The following is a 20,082-nucleotide window of genomic DNA, read 5'->3' as shown; positions in this document are numbered from 1 at the left end:
TCTGCTGGCTAATTTAGAAAATACATTAAAGGCACTGCAGTTGACCAGTATACCAAAGCCCTTAGCAATAGACTTAAGAGCAATTTTAGATGTGGACATTGAGTGGTGCTCTTCCCATTAAAATAATAATGGTCCAGTACTTAACATTTTTCACTACTGAAAGTTCTGTTACAAGATTTGTACATCCTTTTTATTTTAAAAATACACCTTCTTTTACTTGCTAAATAAATGACCCATAACTTATTTTTTTAACATGCTCATCAGCAAGTCTCTCATTGCTCCTGCTCAAATGTTCCTGAGGTTCTGTAATTACAAACTCTGCAGAGAAGAACGTAGTTGTGGTTAGTTAGGAGTTATTTGAAGGGAGAGGATCAAATTAAGCACAGTAAGGTACACAAGCAATATATCAGCCTCATTTGATCTCTGAATTTATAAAGATGTATTACAGGAGTGGTGACTGGGTACACACATATTCAAGCAACTTAAAAATGCAAGTTAAAACATCTAAGATTAGAAAGGATTTTGAAGACAACCAGTTAGATGCCATAAAGGAGAACTTGTCAGCTGCTGAGTAGGAGACACACTTGAATGACTCAATTATTGATTTTTTTCATTTTATTTGAGCAAACTTAAGACAAATTCAAGCCACATCAATCGAAGGACATACACACTAGAAAGCAAAGCTAAAATGGATACTGCAAAAATTCTGGAGGGAAATTCTGGCACAACTGCAGTCAATGACAAAATTTCCTCCAAATTTAGGGAGCAACTCTATCCCAATGAATCCACTCTTCCAAACTTTAATTATTTCTATCAGTGTAGTATGTCTCAGCCCTCAAACAAAGCTTGAAAATGGGCTTTTTTTAACCCACAAGAAGTCCACTACACTTCTATATTTAATTTCTGTCAACTTCCATTTTTCTATCAGTCTTTACTAAAATACTGGTTTAGACATATAGATACATCTGCCTCATCCTATTTGGTCTGCCATGCCTCTTTTTCAGTAATCTCTATACCCTAACACTCTGAAGCCAAGTTTGAGACTCAAGGCATTAGGTGGCAGGAAAGATATAACCCTATGTCACTGTTTCCAGTTTGCTTTTTGATGACTAGTATTACTTATTATTAGCAAAGAGACAGTATTGTCTGAGACCTTAAATTAAAATAAATTAAAATAAAATCACAAAGAACAAGCTAGTCTTCAAAACAGCATAAAATACACAGCACAATTTTTAAAAAGAAAATAGTGCAAGTATTAAGAGCAGTAAAGCATAACACCTGCAAACCATTTCTGGAAATTTCTTTATTCTATGAAGCCTATCAGTTTCCTGAGAAGGCAGCTTAAATTTTAATGTTCTAATTATGATAAATATGATTTAAATGTACAAAAAATTAAATCTAATTAATAATCAATTCAAGAAAGCCTGCTCTGGCATTATAAATAGCTTTCTGTAGAGTGTGAGTGACTAAGTGGAAATTTAAGCATTGTTTTTACCCCAGCTGCATGAAGTGCTACACTCTCTCCAGCTGCTTTCATCAGTTACAACACTAATGATGGAAATGGATATAAACATGCTATTTCTTATAGAACAACATATCAGAAAATGTATATCAGAGAAGTCATTAATTGTCATCTTAAAAAAAATTAAAATTCATGTTTTTCAAGTAGCCCTTAAAATAATTAGTCTTTCCATTCAGAAGTGTCTCATCTTGATGCATTTTCTAGTCCACATCTAGTCTCTCCCTGGATACTTCAGCTCCTGGGATCCGGAGGAAAGTGGAGTAAAACTGAAAAAATGAGCAGCCTGTGGCAGGTAAATGCATGTTCAGAATACAGAAGTACTGAAATACAAATTTAACTGATAGTCATTACCTGGTGACTGTTTCACTATACTAATTTTATTATTTTTGTTACATCACAGTTGCTACAAAATGGAACTCCCTGATAATAAAATATGTAATGCTTTCCTGTCCTGAAAGCATAAAATCTTACCATCTGCCCTAATGAAAAAATATCCTCTTCAAACAAATGTAGTGGTATACAGCCAGCATACACCGCCATTTCTGGCTGGGTTGGCACAGAAGATTCTACAGAGAAAACATCAACATGCTTTAGAACAGGGTAAACAGTAAATAAATGTTGTTGTACCTCACCCTAAATTATTTTGCTTTCTTTGCCTTATTTTTATTATTCTTTTCTTTGTCTGACTCTGTTATTTCATTCAAAACAAGAGCTCATTGTAAAGTACTTGGAAGAGAAGCCATGGATGGAAAAAACACATTGTTTTAATCCCTACCTATTTAGACCATCAACAACTTTTGCATATTTTACTTTTTTTACACAAAGGAATAACAGAAACCACAACTTACAAATGCAACAGGTCAGAGGTAGCTATTGCCATTGTTCTTTTGTTTTTCTTCAAATTTTAAAAATACTAGATACTAGCATGAAGAACACAATACACATCATCTGTGTAGATGAAGTAAAAACATACTGATTGGTCACTACTAGCTAAAGGCTTCTCACCAGTGAAAGCAAAATTTGATCTTGCCAACAAAAGGATCAAAAGCCAGAGTTCTGGCCACTCCTGCCAACGGATATGAAGATTGAGATAAGTAGTTTGAGAAACAGAGTGCTTGTAAACCAGGGTTACTGCTCTTACTTCTGTCAAGGAGATGGAAAAATGGAGGTAATGATGGCTGCTTCAGAAAGTGTGAGGGGGTGACCCCATAGCTCTTATCCCACACGCCTTACAGAAGCTTGTTTTCCTGTAATTCTGCCATAGGCAAGGCATAAAAGCAGGGGCACGTTCACTTTGTTACCCCTAGAAATCTGTTGCACTAGGCAACCACGCAATCATCTCATACCTGTATCTGTGAAAGAAGCCATTGTTAATTCCTGAATGATAAAGAGAAACCAAGGCTGTCTGGCTGACAGCCAGTTCACTCATGCTGAAGGGAAATTAAAAGTCTAAAAAATATAATACTAGAAATATAGGTCTGTGGTTTGACCTAAAAGCTCAAAAAGAAGGATATCTATTTGTCTCTATTTTTCCTTAGTCATCTAAGAAAGCATGTGAAGACAGGATTTCAGTATACAGGTTGTGACAACTGTTTTTCATCAGAATGTTTTGTCTTTTTTCCCTTCAGCTCCAGCTCAAATATAGGATAATTGCTTCCTATGTTTAGTAAGTATTCAACTGGAGGTTGCTCTAAGAATAAGAATAGGTATTTGCTGTGAAATTTTCTGTGAAATGGAATAAAACAACGCTGTCTGCATACAAAGAAAAAAGGGAAAGGAAAAGAAAAGGGAAAAAAAAGGAAAAGGAAAGATAGGCAAGTGGCTGAAAAATACAATTTATCAGATTTAAAATCCATTTGTTTAAAAGGTATGCAATGTTTTTTTCTTAAAGCAGTAAGATATCTCTGCATCTTAAATATTCTTTCAGAAATTCAATTACTCAATTAAATATAAGCTCATGGTAAGTCACTTTCCAGTGGATTCTTAATATTTCTCACTGCATGCTTGTGATTCCCATGTTAACCACAGCTCTTGTGTTAGCTGTGGGTTTCAACTTATTCAAAAGCAAGGCTATAATCTAGGTTTGATCTTAGTCCCTACTGACATATCTGATCTGTTACAAATACGGCAGTAGTAGCTATGATGTCCTGCACATTACAGAACAGTACGTGCCACAAAGCACACCTATCTCATTGCTTGTGAGAAGTATTTCTCAAACAAAAGTATTTAATCAAATACCAGGTGGAATGTAAAGCTGTCATACTCAGTCCAGCTGGGTTGTGAAATAAAATGTCTGCAGGGCAGACAATAAACAGCAATGAACAAATTATTAGAGCATGCAAACGATGAACCAGACACAGCATATTCACTTTAATAATACTATTACAATGCTAGAAAGATTTTATACATTATGCCAGCACCTTTTAAAAATAATATATGATTTGATTCTTTATCACCGTACAAAAAATGAGGAGGATGTATGCAAATTATTTGCCACCAAGTGTACTGTTGATTAGCGTGAATTCAGCATCTGGGGGAACTATTTAAAACTGATAGCCTTGATAAAATTGTATTATTAGATAAAAATGTTATAACATATGGTACAACAAAACAGATTCAGCAAAGTCTATTATTTATATCCATCAGTGTGGATTTAAGAATTCTGCGGTGCTTTGTTAAAATTTTCTGAGTCCTTGTAGCTGCTTATGTTTCATATTTGTGGCTTTGCAAATTCATTTACAGAGAGTGAGTACTACACAACCTGAACAAATGCTTCAGTCCCTGGGAGAAGGGAAAGTATCATTTGAATTGATCCATGTAATATATATATCCAGCCACTTAAAAAGAAAGGCTGGGAATGAAAAATGTTGGTTTTAATAGTTCTTAACTGTTTTTATTTTTTTAAAAATCATAGGTTTTGAAGACTAGCAAAGAATTTTCTCACTATAACTTAATGTTTCTCTTAAATATTTATTTGTCAAACAAGAGCTGGTGCTGAGTTTTAACTTTCCAAAACACTTCAGTTGGCTTTCAATATCCTTCTTATCAGGTGTGCAGCTCATATGTTAACCTCTGCTGTTGTGTTATGCATGGATTAGCTTTGCCTATTGGAAGGTATTTTTTTAGTCTTCAGAAAAACAACCTATGTGCCTTTCAGAATTGACATAAATATTGCAGAATGATAATATGCATTTGAAAAACCAGAACAAAATAGTGGGCTTCGGTCCCTACTTATAAGTGAAAACTGTTTTGAACAGGCAAAAGGAAAATGAAAAGGACTTTACAGTTACGTATCTCATTGACTCCGATGGTTAACATTACAGATCTACTTGTATGATTTCAGAAATTTTTAAACATAGTAATAGTCTCCCAACACTTCTGTGACACAGAAAATATTATTATCTCTAATTACAAAACTGGTATCAAGGCACAATGAGACTTAGCAAAAATAAGTGGCTGGTTTGTATTCCTGGCTAGCACCCTCTCCAGTGGAATAGTATTCCCTTTCCAAGAGTTCAGAAATTATGAGGAAAATCATTAGTCTAGAAACATAACTGGAAAGTGGAGTGGTGGCTCTTTATAGGAACAAGGGGCCTAAGTAGCTCATATCATACGATCATAAAAACCCTTTATGGAATGAATGGACTCCCTAGGTATGAAAGGAGAAAGTTACTAGAAGAAAAGGCTGATGAGTGGAAAAGTGCAGACTGTGTGCTAAAACGGGCCAGTAGGAACATATGAATTGTGTACAAAAGCTTCCTGAGGACTGGCTGGCTGATAAGCCACAGGACCAAAGAGCTGGTTGCTCTCAGGAAGAGCCCTGACTGATCAGGTGAAGGGCTCGTTATTCTGCTGGATCCACGCAATAGGAGGAATAGAGAAACAGGTTCAATGCTTCAAGCATCCTGCAACTCTTATTGTATTTGGGGAGTGCAGCAGGCATTGGTCTGAGTGCGCAAGTGATTCGGAACTGTATTTATACATTTGTCTTGGGTCTGGCTGGGATGGAGCTAACTTTCTTTGGAGTAGCCTGTATGGTGCTGTGTTTTAGATATGTGACCAAAACAGTGTTGATAACACACCAATGTGTCAGCTATTGCTGAGCAGAGCTCACATAGCATTAAATCCTTCTGTTTCTCACTATGCTGCCCCAGTGAGTATGCTTGGGGTGGGCAAGAGGTTCAGTCCTTCTGATTCACTCCCCCATGCCACTGGTGGGGAGTGAGCAAGTGACTGGGTGGGGGCTTAGCTGCCAGACAGCATCAACCCACCACAACATTATAACCCACACAAAATCAAAAGCCTGTAAGAGAAGTTTCTGAATACTTAGAAGTAACTGGTATGTCAATGTGTATGAAACTAAATAAGGTAATGAATATACAACACAATGAATACAAAAGGTTTTGCCATTTTAGAAATAAAATATAAACGGCATCAAGAGTAGTTAAATACCTATTTAGAAATAATTCATATTTATCACAGAAAGAAGAATAATTCCCTTAAAGTCCTCACACTCAATAGGTGGCGTGAAAACTTGCAGTAGGGAAATAAGCACTTTTATGGTGCTGGAAATGAAATACTTTTCAATCTACCTACATTAAAAAAAAAAAGAAAAAAAAGGAAAAAAAGGGAAAAAAAAAGAAAAGAAAAGGAAAAAAAGCTGTTCCACTAAGTAAAGTCACTGTTACAAAATTCCCAAGAACAATTCAGAGACTTCTTACAATTACTGCCTCTGGAGTCTAACTTTGAACCTAGCCCTAGTTTCAGATGTCACCTTATGCAATACAATGGTTCTACTGCCCCGGGCCACTCTCTGCAGACCATGTGTCTCATAAAGCCTGCAAGCTTTTTCTCTTGTGGCTACAATCTCACAACAAAAGTGCATTTTAATTCAGTATTATTTCAAATTGCAGTTCTCTTTTTTTTTCCTTGCAGTCTAATAATCTTAAATTTGCTCCATATCTTACAGCCTCTGACTTTACAATCTCCACATTTACTTCTATTCAAATTCTTATCAAGTTTATTAGTGAGATATCTACCTCTTACCCTTTTTCAAAACTCTTTTCTGGTTCAAACTTAGGATAAAAGAGTTCTCTGACCATTGTATTCGAGCCCTGAACTAATAATCTTTCTAAATAACCTCTTCACGGGCCACTAACTGTCTTTCAGAAAACAGCATAACCTGTGCTTTAAATGGCAGAACAAAGATGAAAATTTCATGTAGTTTTTCATATGGAAACTGCCTGATGATTTTTAATGCTCTTTCACTCATTTCGCACAATTTCTAGAATTCGTCACTTAGATCCTTCTGCTTCGCCTTTGTTTTCTTTTCCCCACGACGTGCTTGAGTACTAGTCACGTTCCTTATAATCATGTGAAACGCCTCATTTCCTATTCCACAACTATTACCACTAAAGCAAACTACGTTCCTGCAATACATTTTAAAATTTACTGCTGTTTAACTCCTTTAGTAGTACATAAGGTAGGAATTCAAATGAATATATTTGCTGATGATAAACAGCAATATTGGCTTGATATAAATTAAAATTGTTTAAACCACCAATTTTAATCAGGATTTAAATCAAGAAGCAGGAATCCGATTTACATAGTGAGTTTCATTCTTACACATTTTTACTTTCTAGTTATTTCCCCAAAGAAAGATGCTCTACCTATTCTTACTTATTGATTTGCCACTAGGTAGTATTTCAGTTAATAAATATTGTTTCCTTCTGCTAGCCATATGGAAAAGCTACATGTATGCAAATATAAGCAATGACAAAAGCAAATCAGCTTAATGTACAGGTATGAAGATTTTCTATATTTTATGCTAGTAAGCACGACATTTCTTATTGACTGATTAGTTGACCGATTAGTATTTACTTGTGGTTTGTTTAAACTGTATTTTGTTTTTTTTTTAAATTAAATTTAAATGCACAAAGCAAGAATTTACTTAATATTTATGCTATCATGAATGTATCAATACAAAAAATAAATTCATCGAGATATATTTCCAGGATAAAGGAAACAAATTTATTAAACAATTAAATCATGGAGTGAATTCTAATGAATATTTCTGGCCCCTCCTGCCCCTCTGCTCTTCAACAAAGAAGCATCCCTGCTTTTTCCAATCACAATTTACTGAATAAAGTAGATATTGAACAAATTAAAAAAAAAAAGCTTCCTCTCTAATAACTTAATACAGAAAACCAGTTTACCACTAGAACAAATCTTGGTCCTACATGACTGGCCAGCAACTTCCAAATATTCTGCACAGATTTACTTTACCTTTTGACATCAAACACAAAGTACTGCAATACTATTCTTAATATAAGTTACACAATTTTAATAGGTTAGAATTACTTCAGTCTGTAATGCAGCCTTTAAAGAACTGCAATTTTAAAAAAAATCAGTATATTTAACCTCCCCCCAATTAAGTTCAAAAACAAATAAAAGCAAAGCCCTTCGGTTTACATATATCTCCTGTTTGTATTTTTAGCTTCAAAAGAATAGGACTTACTTTCAGTTAAGGCCTGAAGAGAACATTGGGCTTCTGCCAACATTTGTGAAGACTGAAGTGCTAACTTGTTTTTTTCTTTTTCTCCTTCTCTGCTTTTCTTCTTTCCGATTTCTCTCTGCTCTGGTTTTTCTATTAAGCAAAATAAAGATTGAATTTTTTTTCAGATACAAAATTTCAGTCATAAAGTCTCATACTGTGTAAATGCTTGAATGACATTTTAGATAAATTTAAAAAAAAAATCAACCATGAACTATTCCAAGTCAGAAGAGTTGAGATACAATAAAGAACTATTGTCATTCAGTTTAAAAAAAAATAAAAAATAAAAAATAATTCTTAAGATGTAAATGCAGATTTACTGAGAAATGGCCAGGAAGGCTTCGGTCCCACCTTCCAGTTAGTGCACAACTCTCATGTCCCTACTGTAATGTTTGGAATTCCTGAATTCCTGGCACTGTGTCAAATATTTTCTTCATATCCTTGCTCCTGTGCATCAGTAATTTCCAAAAAAATCTAACATAGATGAGGCATAGGTTCCCAATGGACACGAAAGAAGAAAGTCTCCCACAGTCAGAACCTTCTTTCAAGCCTTAGAACTTAGACTATAGGAAAACACATTTCTAATGAAAAAAATCCCAAACATTAATAGAGCATCTGAACAGAGCTTGTAGCCTCAGAGTTGGAGATTACAGAGCTGAATCGTAACATAATGCTTTCCTGATTCTTAGCTGTGTCAGTTACTAATAGAACTTCTAAGTCTTAGGCAGGATTAAATTTACAAAGTTTTCTGAGAATAAATTACAGCACCCTGCTGGATGAATGATAGTGCTATTCCCAGTGGCTGCATCCCTGTGCATGTCCATTCCAAACTTTGAAATATCTACTATGCTGGTGGGTGGGTCATAAAAGAATTAGCAAGAATTCCTAAGAAGAGACAATACCCCCTCAGCCTGGTCTCGTCTAACATTTTTATAACACTTTTGACATTAGGACATAGAATTTGGGATTCAAAGTGGGGAAGGCAGGGATTTTTCTGAAAATCTAGGAAGAAATAGAAATTTTAGTATATGATTTGTACCTTACAAAGACATTAGAAGTGTTGTGAAATTGCATCCATCCATCAAGTTAAAAAGAGCAACTAAGAAAACTCAGTCTCAAATATAAACATTGAAGAATAATATACTGGAACAAATAAGTTTCTAAACCTAAGTTTTTTCATTTAAATGTAAATAGGATTAGTAGCTCTTGAAGAAAATTAATATCTATACGTAGTAGCATAAACAGAGAAGTTGCTATAAATAAAAATACAGGTAGACATTAAAATATACTTGTCAGAACCCTCTGTAGGTAATCACGCTTTGTAACATTCATTATGAAACATATAATTTATTGATGGTCAGAGCAGTGTTGCCTTTGGGGAAACTAACCTCTCTGATTGTTATCCCTCTGCAAGGAACCAGTCTTTAGAGAAATGGCTGTGACACAGAGCTGAAAAAATCTCTGTCATAAAATGAAGCTGTTTTCATAAAATAAGAGACTAGTTCTGCTTCTAATGAGATCTATATTTAAAACAAAACTTTTTTGAATTTACACCATTGCAACAAGTTCAGTAAAACAACAACAAACCCACAGAGTTGCATGTGGCATAAAAAAGACATACAAATTCAAAGCCAGAGGTTATGCTAACTTTATTTATGCTTGCCCTACAAAGATAATACTACCTAAAATTACAGACCTTTGCCAATTTTATCAGCTTTCTCTGCTTTCTCAGGTTTATCTGACTGCTTATTCACAGATGAAACTTCATTTTTTAACTCTGAAACTTTGGTCTCTTTAGGTTTTGTATCTGACTGAGGGTTATCAAGTTCTGGAGTTTTCTTATTTGGCAACTTGAATTCTGGCACAATCTCTTTCAAAAAGCCCCAGACTTTGTCCAAGTATCCAGGCCTTTAAAAAAAACAAACAAACAAACACATGTATATGTCAATGATAATGATATTTGCAATAAGAAAAGAAAGTGTGATTTTCATTTAGACAACACTATACTACAACTGACAGTCCAACTCTTAGAAAAGTTACTGGGTTATTTTAGTAAATAAAACACACTTGCCTGATTTTGTGTATCAGCCAATTTGTTAAGAGACAGATTATGGACAGACCCATAAAGAGCTGGTGGTTAGAGAAGTATGTAAATAAAGCATCCTTTCTAAAGCTTTTTAGTAGATAAAAGTTGCGGCAGGGAAATTTGCACATCGCTTTGCAACTACACCATATAATAACTTGATTCTGGCTCTGTACATTAAAAACTTTCTCAAAGGTACTTCCAAACTAGGTTTTCCTAACTGTTTCAGCACAGGTAGTTCCATGCCTCTTCCACTGATTCCACCAGCTACAACAGCTTTTTGATATGCCATGACAGTTGCAGCCATACTGGTTCTCCACAGAAACTCAGTGATTCCAAAAATAATCTAAAACTGAATGAATCATTCAGGGCCATGAAAAAGCTTCATGCAAGCTAACTGCATGCAACCTTTAAAAAAAAAAAAAATTGATTGTACAATGAGCTAAAGCCATCTTATACTACTGTTGCAAAGACTCTGTGGTATTCACATTTTCTTATTCCAGAATATAATATATATGCAGTAAGTGCCAGTCGTGAACAGTGTTTTCTGCTGTTGCAGTTGTAAAACTAACGACAGAAAGAAACAAAATTTAGGTTACTTAGATTTCTAAGTCCATGGGCTACATGCACACTACTGTAAGACACAAATATATCGAAAACCTAAATTGCAAGCATAGCTTGGGATATAAAAATTGCTGAAATAAGGGCTAAAATAGCCTTTGACTGAACTTATTTAATACTGAAATACAGTTATAAATAAACAATTATGCCTAAATAAACTACATATAAACTAAAACTATTTATTATCTATGTATTCATTAGAAAGTATACATCAAAAGGCAAAAAAGTGTAATTTAAAAAAAAAGTCTAAATATTTAGTGCCTGTATCCCGGTCATTCATTCAGTAAAAAGAATGTCAAGCTGGAAAATTAGAATGTCTGTTCTTTAAAACCACAAAACGGACTTAAAACACACAGGAAACAAGAAAAATGTTATTATAGCTTGGAAATACTATTTTTGGTTGGAAATAAAAGTATACCAACTGTTTCAATTTAAAAGGTGAAAAGACCATACTAGCTGAAGTTGATTACTTCCAAATTCATGATGCATACTTTCTATAGTACATTCAGATATGAAGTTATTATTATTACTGCCAGACATTTTGTATCTGTATACTAGATGAAACAGATTTCTCTAACCCTGTTTTCACCACAGTGTTTAATATTAGTTAAAAATAAATTAATTTTATAAAGAATAGGCATCAACTTAACATGATAAATAGCTTTAGAAACAACTGTATGACCTAGAAAGAAAAACATAATAAAATTGCATTCCTTGAAGGCACATTTCTCAAGTGCCAAAATTAAAAACCGTACACTTCCCAAAATTGATGCTGAAGGACTTTTAGGGCTCAGCTTTATTTTTCATAATGTCTTATAGAATTAAATATTAAACAACAAATATGTAAATTGTTTAATAGAAGAACTTACTGGAGAGGAATAACTTCTGGTATCCATCCAGTTAGTGTATGTAGAACTGTAAATTCCTCCATCTCTCTTTTTCCAGTTTCATGTATACTATAAGACAAAAGCAGACATTATACAGAATTATAATATAACCAACTCACAGTAAACTCTGTAGTCTATATTGCTTTCTGGAGCAAGACCATACACAAACAAAATAGCTTGCTGAAACACAAGTCATTACTTGCAATTTTAGTTTTCCAAACCACTGTTGACTACCAGCCTACAAAGTCAAATTTGCTTTTATGCCGTTGCATCAGGCCCATTATTTTAGTGTTCCCTCCAGTACAATGGTATAGTTTCAAAATTGTTAGCAAGCATACTATGTATACTTGCACACAGTAAAGCCTCTTTTTGCAGGGTTGGAAATGTGGGTTTGAAATCCCTCATGCTAGAACGGGGATATGAATCTAGAACTTCCATTTCCTGAGCAGCTGCTCTAACTCCCAGGTTATTATGCACTAGTTGGCTGTATTTCCAGTGTACCACACTCCACTCTTTCAAATTGATACAGTCTCCTACTCTCTGGAGAGATTTCCATCTGTAGATCCTGAGAGGACCAAGGCTAAAGGTGCCAGCACTTGGCCATGACTAACCCTTCTGCTCTGGAGAAAGGCAGTATTTCAAACACGTTCCTGCAAACAGAGCTTCCTAATGGGCAGCTCTAGGCAACTCCCTAGCCTGTGTAGAAGTACTTTAGATCACTCTTCTGACAAACATAACTTGATATGACCAGAACAGGGAAGCTTGACTACCCAGATCAGTGTTTTGAATTCTCTTCTGAAGCTTAGTCATTTAAACACTTGGTGTTCATTGCTCATCTCATAGGAACCTGTGGCCATAATTGTCAATCACTGCACCATGGGCCACCTTCTACTTTCCAGGTCAGTTTTAGGGAAGTGGATCACCATACAGCCCACAACAGCAGAACTGTAGGAAAAGCATCCAAAGTAGCTTACAATACTCTATTTTCAATACTGGTTAAGTCAATACTGGTTAAGGCTGACAATTAAAACTTCGTTAAAACTTCTTGGACATTTCCATTTGGCAGAAAACCACATGTGAAGCTTTTTAGGAATAATGGCAAAAAGATAAAGCAAACAGGGAGAGTACTCCAGTTTCTTTGCAAAGTTTTCTGTGCATAGATTTACAAACACATCTAAAAAGGAAACACTGCACCTTCTGTAGCTACAGGGGATTTTGCTTTACTGATTTACGGTGTCAGCTTTCAGAAAAGTGTATATTTGTCATTACAAAATTTTTAGCAAAATATATTTCCCATGTACACTAAAACAACTTTTTGCAAATTCCATGTGACTTCACAAAACAAACTGAAAGTGAGATGACTAAACATACCTAGTATTTGCCAGCTTAATGATAGCTTTGGACAGCAACATTGGCCAAAGTTCAATTTGACAGGTTGTAGCTGGTAGTAACAAATTCTCTTCTTCATTGAAAGGCATAGTGTCATCCACGATGATCTTTCTCCAGCATCCCTATGATAGAGGGAGGAGGAGGAAAGAAGAAAGAAAACACTGAGTTTGTGGGCTGGAAACAGAACATGTATGTAAGAGAACTTTTAACAATTTCCCAAGAACCGAATTCTACTGTAATTTGATTTACATTACAGATGGTTTTAAAATAAGTTCTCATATAATATCTGAGAAACATGGAAACAGTATGTCTTGGTTTCGGCTGGGATAGAGTTAATTCTCTGCTTAGTAGCTGGCACAGTGCTGTGTTTTGGATTTAGTGTGAGAATGATGTTGATAACACGCTGATGTTTTAGTTGTTGCTAAGTAGTGCTTATCCTAAGCCAAGGACTTTTCAGTTTCCCATGCTCTGCCAGCAAGCAGGTGTGCAAGGAGCTGGGAGGGAGCACAGCCGGGGCAGCTGACCTGAACTAGCCAAAGGGGTATTCCATACCACAGAATGTCATGCCCAGTATATAAATGGGGGGGAGTTGTCCAGGAGGGGCGGATTGCTGCTGGGGCATCAGTCAGTGGGTGGTGAGGAATTGCATTGTGCATCACTTGTCTTTTCTTGGGTTTTATTTCTCTTTTTTTTTGTTGTTGCATTCCTTTTCATTACAATTACTATTATTATATTATTATTACTATTCTCAGTTAGTATTATATTTTATTTTACTTTAGTTATTAAACTGTTCTTATCTCAACCCACGAGTTTTACCTTTTTTTTTTTTTCCAATCCTCCTCCCCATCCCACTGGGAAGGGGGAGGGGGAAGCAGCTGCATGGTACTTAGTTGCTGGCTGGGGTTAAACCACGACACAGTATTCATATCATTTTATTACTGCTGTGACTTATTTATTTCAGAGATTAATCTAATTGCAGCTATTTCCAAATGAATTTCCTCTCATATGCGTAGCCCATCATGTGCATGCATTCATTGCTGTTTCTTCAGTTGCCATGACAGATGCCTGAGAAACAGTAATCATTAAAAAAAAAGGCTTAACTAAGATATCAGTTTTGTAAATGCCTCTTTAAGGCCTTAGTCTGGAAAATACTTGTGATATAAGCAGTCCCCCTTGCTTCCCAAGAACTACCTGGGCATGTTGGCTGCAGTGGTTAGTGTCCTGGAAAGCATTAAGATTGTATCTTATAAAACACTATAGGAAACAACACAAAATGACCGAGTGTAACAAATACCCATATTTCCAGGATAAGAAACAAAAACTCTCAGAAACGCTGAATGTTTGTTTGACTAATTCAGATGATAGCTCCTCACTCAGTACATGAGACAACTTCATCACCTTTGGAAAAAACCCACACCTATCCCCATTGACAATAACAGACCAATTCACTACCTAAATTCATCTACTTAAATTCTGCTGCTGGAGACAGTTGGTGTGGTGATGCCTAAAGCAGGTATCTCAAGCAGGCACCCTGAATATGTCTATAGCTTACCTTGATCTACTGATACGAAAATGTTTAATTTGAGCAGCTGAAGCCTCTAAACCTGCTTTGTTAGGGATGGTTATGTTTCTTCAATTCACAGTGTGCCAAGGAACAGATATACCTCTTTCAGCCTTTCAATGCACAGAAGAAATATTCATTGAATAACTGCTTGTTGGTGTTTTTTTTCTTAACCTTGCTGTTTATGTTTTTATTATCAGTAACTTGCGATAGCCTGTTTTTAAACATTGTATATCAATACTATTATCAACTTAAATTTCATTAGCACCTTTGGGCTGCTTAATCAGCTGTCTGCATTGTCTTAGCAGACAGTTTCTCACTTGTATTCATGAGCGTTGATTTTCACTTTTTTTTAAAAAAAGCTTTTACACATTCTTTTTTAGGTTTTGTTTCCTTTTTTAAGTATAACTTTTTCTGTTTCCATGAATTCTTTTTAGAAGTCCAATGGGATGCCTTTGAGTTTTCATTAACACTTCCTACTTTATGTTTCCAACTGACTGCGTCAAAAATATTCTCAAGTTTGGGCAACTGGAAGTTTAATAGGGTCAGTTATACATCTTAGTGTTTTGTAACATATTCTGTTTGCAAAAGACAAATGTAACCGGAATAACCCTAACAACACAGACAACTTCTAACTTCTAGGTCAATGATTATTTCTTTGTTTATCAGCATGAGGTTCAATATTAAATTAAGTGTTCCCTGTTGACTGTAAAATGCGCTAAGAAGTTATTGTCCGTTATCTTTAGAAACTCCATGGGATGTTTTGGTTTTACCAGTACATCTTCAGTAAATGGTCCTCACACTGGAAGTCTTTAATCACCTTTAAATACAATTGGATACAAATAGCTCTGTAAAGTCAGTCAACTGAGTTACTTAAACAATAAAAAACATTATTAATCCTAATACACCAGAGGTGTGGGCCACTTGTCTGACTCTACTAAACATTTGCATCAAACCACCATATTCTATCATTCACAACAGAGGAACAGAAATATTTTTACTATTATTTCAAAACAATTAATGCACGCACCAAAAAAATCAGCAAATGAAATTAAGACTGAAACAAAAATGGGGTAAATGTTACTGTGAGAATTTAAATCATACAGTTTGTAGTGCAGTGCAAACCTCACAATCAGTCTTCATATTCTTCTCTCTAGCAAAAATGAAATGAAACATACCTTCTTATTTAGTAAAAGCAAACCAACACTGAGAATTCAAGTGGTAAAAAGAATTTCCATTCAGGTAGCACATATATATGATGCTTAGTATTGTCATAACTTTTTGAGACACAGAGTAAAAAAACCCCAAAAATGTCAACAAGAAGTACTTTCATAAAACAAAAAAGTATAGGAAAGAAACAAAAGAAAGAAAATTTCTGTAAATGTGCCAAATCAAAACCAGTTTACATTGGACCATAAGAGGACACGTGATTTAGAAATCAAACCCTGTAAAAATAGGATGTAAAGTATCACATGCAGATCAAAGAAACCGCAAATGGTGCAAATTAATGACTTCTTAAATCAACATTATTTTAATCACTCACTATATGATAAAGAATGAACCAATTCTTTTCTGTCAAATGTATTGAAATTGTGCTTTGGGCTAAGGAATGACATTGAAAACTGCTGTTTGACACACAAAAAAATGTCACAAGTATCAGAAAAGTTATTTCAATAGATAGTTTGAACATATAAAACATTAGCAACTGCCATTATTGGATCCTCTTTCTACAATGTAATAAACAAATGAACTCAAATGTAGCATCTTGTTGCAATGCCCAGAGAAAAAAAAATCTCCTAGCAATCAGCAAAATTCTACAAAATCTACAAAAAAAGAATATTGCCTTTTCAAGTAATAACTCAATAACTCAAACATTTATCAAGTTCTAAGTTGTACAGAAATCATATGAACTGTAAAAGGCATTTTTATTAACATGCATCAACAATTTGTCAATGCTTCTACTCCTACAAATCCATATCTTTTCAATAACAATAAATACCCTAACCATTAAAATTTGCCATGCTAGCTGCATAATATTTATATATTGTTAGAGGGAAGTACGCACCATCCAATAAAGTTTCACTATGTATTTTCCATAGCTATTGTACAGCGGCATGTGTCCTCTGGTAGCTTTACATAAGGCATAAATGTGTTCCCATGGTTTCCAAAAAAGTGTGGATGTTCCATTAGTTAAGGCCTTTTCATTATATATCCTCCAGACTGCATAAATTTCACTTATAATCCATCTCATCAGCTGAAAACAGAGAAAAATAGAAAAAAAAATTTTTTTCAACTTACATCTTTTAGAAAAATAAAATCAAGTTATATTATAATGATCAAAGAATAAAAAAGATCCTGTTTTAAATGAAGAAGTGACATAAAAGTAAAGCTATGGTTTCATGAAAAATTAATTTCACTGGTACAACTTTTCTTAAAATCATCATAATATCTATCTACAATAACACAAAACCTCATGAAACTAAGTAAAGGCACAATATAAATTATGCTGTTCATCATTTACCAAAGAAATAAGAGGATGTATGATTTCAAAATAAATTATGTTACAGGACTTGTGAACTGTCACTTGTTTAATTGCTTATTACTAGATACAGCTTCTAAAAATCACCGTTGGCTTTAATACTTGTTATTTGTACTCAGTAAAAAACAATCCTAAATCAATAAAAGTAGTTAATAATTTTTTAAATTTAAAATAGAAGCTTTAACTAATCATGCTTTAGTGCATGTGTTTTTCTAACATGCAAATTTCTGATGTGTGCTATAGTTTCACAAGTATTACCAGACTGTTACAGTGATTTAAATAAACAAGAATGAGAATAAGCTTTTACTACAAGAAACTTGCCATAAAATTAATTAGTGGTTCTGTAGACAGCAAAATTTACATCATCTGTTTTCTGGTGGCTTCCTCCCATACAATTTCTCTGGTGCTGACTTTTGAATTTGCATTGAAGCACTGAACGAAATAGAAATTATGAAGTAATATTATAGTCAGTAAGGCACTCAGATGCCTTGTTTCTACCTGCTTTATATTTTCCCCTGTAGATCTGTAGAAATTCAGTAAACATTTATTCAACTCTGGAGAGAAGGAAAAGACTGGCTAGGTGACAGACATTTGCACATACATGCAGGCACACTAAGAACATGACTTCAGGAAAGCTTGAATGAAAAATATAAATCCTTTCTAATATAGCTTTTATTTGCTCTTATCTTTAGAGAATATTATCCAGTAATAATCTGCGTAGTTCATAGACTGTATATTCTAAAAAAAAAAAAAAAAAAAAGTTTTTGGAAAATCTCTTACCATCATTGATTTAATTTTTCTAATTCTAAAAAAGGTAAACACTAATTATACAAATCTAGATGATTTCTTGCCATTTTATTCCCATCATTGTTTTTTCACTTAAAAAATTTGTCACCACTTATTTCTTCATGGTAGAAATCTGGAGTGAAATCCAAAAAGTTATAAAGAGTTAAAAAGAATGAAAGAAAATATTTTTTAAAAGGGACATTAATGTATTTCTACCTACCTCACTACAAAATATATGCTCATTTGCTGAAACAAGGTCAAATGAGGTTTCATTTTTGACAACCACAGGAATCTAGGAGAAAGTAAATTAGTTAAGTCCATAGCTAAATTATCTGGAAAAAAATAAATGAACACTAATGTTTAACAGTAGTGACATACAAATGTTAGACATTTGGCAAACATTCACTAGACATTTGCAAACAAAAGGCCATCAGTTTGCAAATCTTGTAGCTGCTTTGGTATTTCTTAATAAAAATGTCTTAAAATGCAGATGTTCAGAATTTTAAAAAAATCATTATTTTTACCAGGAGATTTAAAGAGTATCAAAAGAAATAATTACATAAGTAAATTGAGATTCCCTCAATTTGTTCCTAATATTTGCAGTTCTGCATTTAAATCATGATCATAACACTGTCTCATACTTTGAGATTTTCTTGGCCCCCCACCAAGATTCAAAGGGATTTGCTTCCTCATGGTCAGTTAGATAGTGGTATTGTCAGTATGAACACCGACTTTATCAAACCTTTGACTGTATTACATAGTCTGGACGACTATTACTTGTTTATAAAGTCTGTTTTCTTTTTGTAAGCAGTTTAGAAATAACATACTAGGATTGTAGTTTATTGAACTAAATATAGCTGTGCCTCTCATCATGTATTGGTGATCATTGCTTGATTCTTTGCTTACCACACTAAATAGGTTTGTTTACGCTTTCTTGTATAGTTTCTAATAGATTAGGTAGCAACATATATCATCTTAATAGCCTTTCATCACTTAACATTTAGATTAATTTTTAACAACTTTTATAAAATTTCTAGTAATCATAGCTTCTTTATTCACAATACATTGAACCAAAACAAGCATCAAAGTTTTAATCAGGTCTTAAAGAAAACAAATGCTTTCTTCATAGTGCTCTGAAGATAGACTTTAAAAGCTATTTTTAATACAGATACATGTTTCCATGGCTTTCTGGGCTGCCAGCTCTCTTGCCCTCATCTTTCAGATACCTCTACTCAGTTTATGCATTTTGGCAGCGTTTCTCATCCAATCTTTTGGTCTTGTCAATTACTCCCTGACCTCCCCCTCTCCTTCATTAACAAATTAAACTTGGACCTGTTTAGTGTCTAGTTAATAAAAAATGGAACTGACAAGCTGACAAAAGGAAAACTGACAACCCTGAAAAAGTTGGAAGGGTAGTCAAAGTGTTTTAAAACTTCAGCATTTCATCTGAAGCAAAAACGCTTTAAAACTTAGATTAGCAACAGCATTGGAGAACGCTAACCTTTGAAATGGTAGGCTGTTTATTTTCTTTGCAATTAATTCTAAAAATAAACTGAATAAGAGCTTTGCATAATTTTAAACTGTTATGGTTACCTTCCAGACAAGTACTGTGAAAGATGTGGACACGTTCTGTATGCAGAGTGGAGAAATACAGTAGTTGAAGTGAGAAAAAGTACTATATTTCTGGTAAAGCTAATTCATGGTTTCAGGATAGATGTTTACTTCAGATACCTGCTCAAGAGAAGCCTTAGTTGGAACAAACAGAACTTGTTTTGCCATTACATTGATTTTTAAGTGAGAAAACAAGAACACAAAGAAAAACAGAAAGGCATCTCTCTGTCCAGGTGTCTTCTAAATGAACGTGGAGTCAAAAAGCAGAGCAGACTTGGGAGGATACACTACCATGATATTTTGCACCAGGAGGTGCTGGTCCATGGTGATCCCGGTAAGAAAGGCACTCAGACTCTGTAGAGTATCGTTTAAAATGCTATTATTAGAGCTAACTATAAAGAAAGGGATTACTATAGATAACCTTGTCCTTTTAGACACTGGGAAACCGAAGTTGTGCAGTATCAAACAGGCCTCTGATCCATGAGCAGCATTCTGTGCAGATCCCATCCATAGAAAGGATTACCCCACTT

General features: G+C 34.4%; 1 protein-coding gene across 1 annotated transcript in view; it reads right to left on the bottom strand.

Moving 5' to 3' along the window:
- The window catches only part of ADGB (androglobin), a 119,974-nt gene that overhangs the window by 76,346 nt on the left and 23,546 nt on the right, over positions 1 to 20,082 (bottom strand). The window contains exons 5-11 of the mRNA XM_050893243.1: positions 18,162 to 18,233; positions 16,682 to 16,870; positions 13,038 to 13,177; positions 11,649 to 11,735; positions 9,772 to 9,983; positions 8,040 to 8,168; positions 1,994 to 2,088 (exon numbers count right to left, since the gene is read on the bottom strand). Of these exons, the coding sequence (XP_050749200.1) occupies positions 1,994 to 2,088; positions 8,040 to 8,168; positions 9,772 to 9,983; positions 11,649 to 11,735; positions 13,038 to 13,177; positions 16,682 to 16,870; positions 18,162 to 18,233 (924 nt within the window). The remainder of the gene's footprint in view (positions 1 to 1,993; positions 2,089 to 8,039; positions 8,169 to 9,771; positions 9,984 to 11,648; positions 11,736 to 13,037; positions 13,178 to 16,681; positions 16,871 to 18,161; positions 18,234 to 20,082) is intronic.

The sequence above is a fragment of the Gymnogyps californianus genome, chromosome 3 (genome assembly GCF_018139145.2).
Source record: "Gymnogyps californianus isolate 813 chromosome 3, ASM1813914v2, whole genome shotgun sequence".
Classification (NCBI taxonomy): Eukaryota; Metazoa; Chordata; class Aves; order Accipitriformes; family Cathartidae; genus Gymnogyps; species Gymnogyps californianus.
The sequence above is the reverse complement of the archived record's forward strand: the minus strand, read 5'-3'. Positions and strand labels throughout refer to the sequence as shown.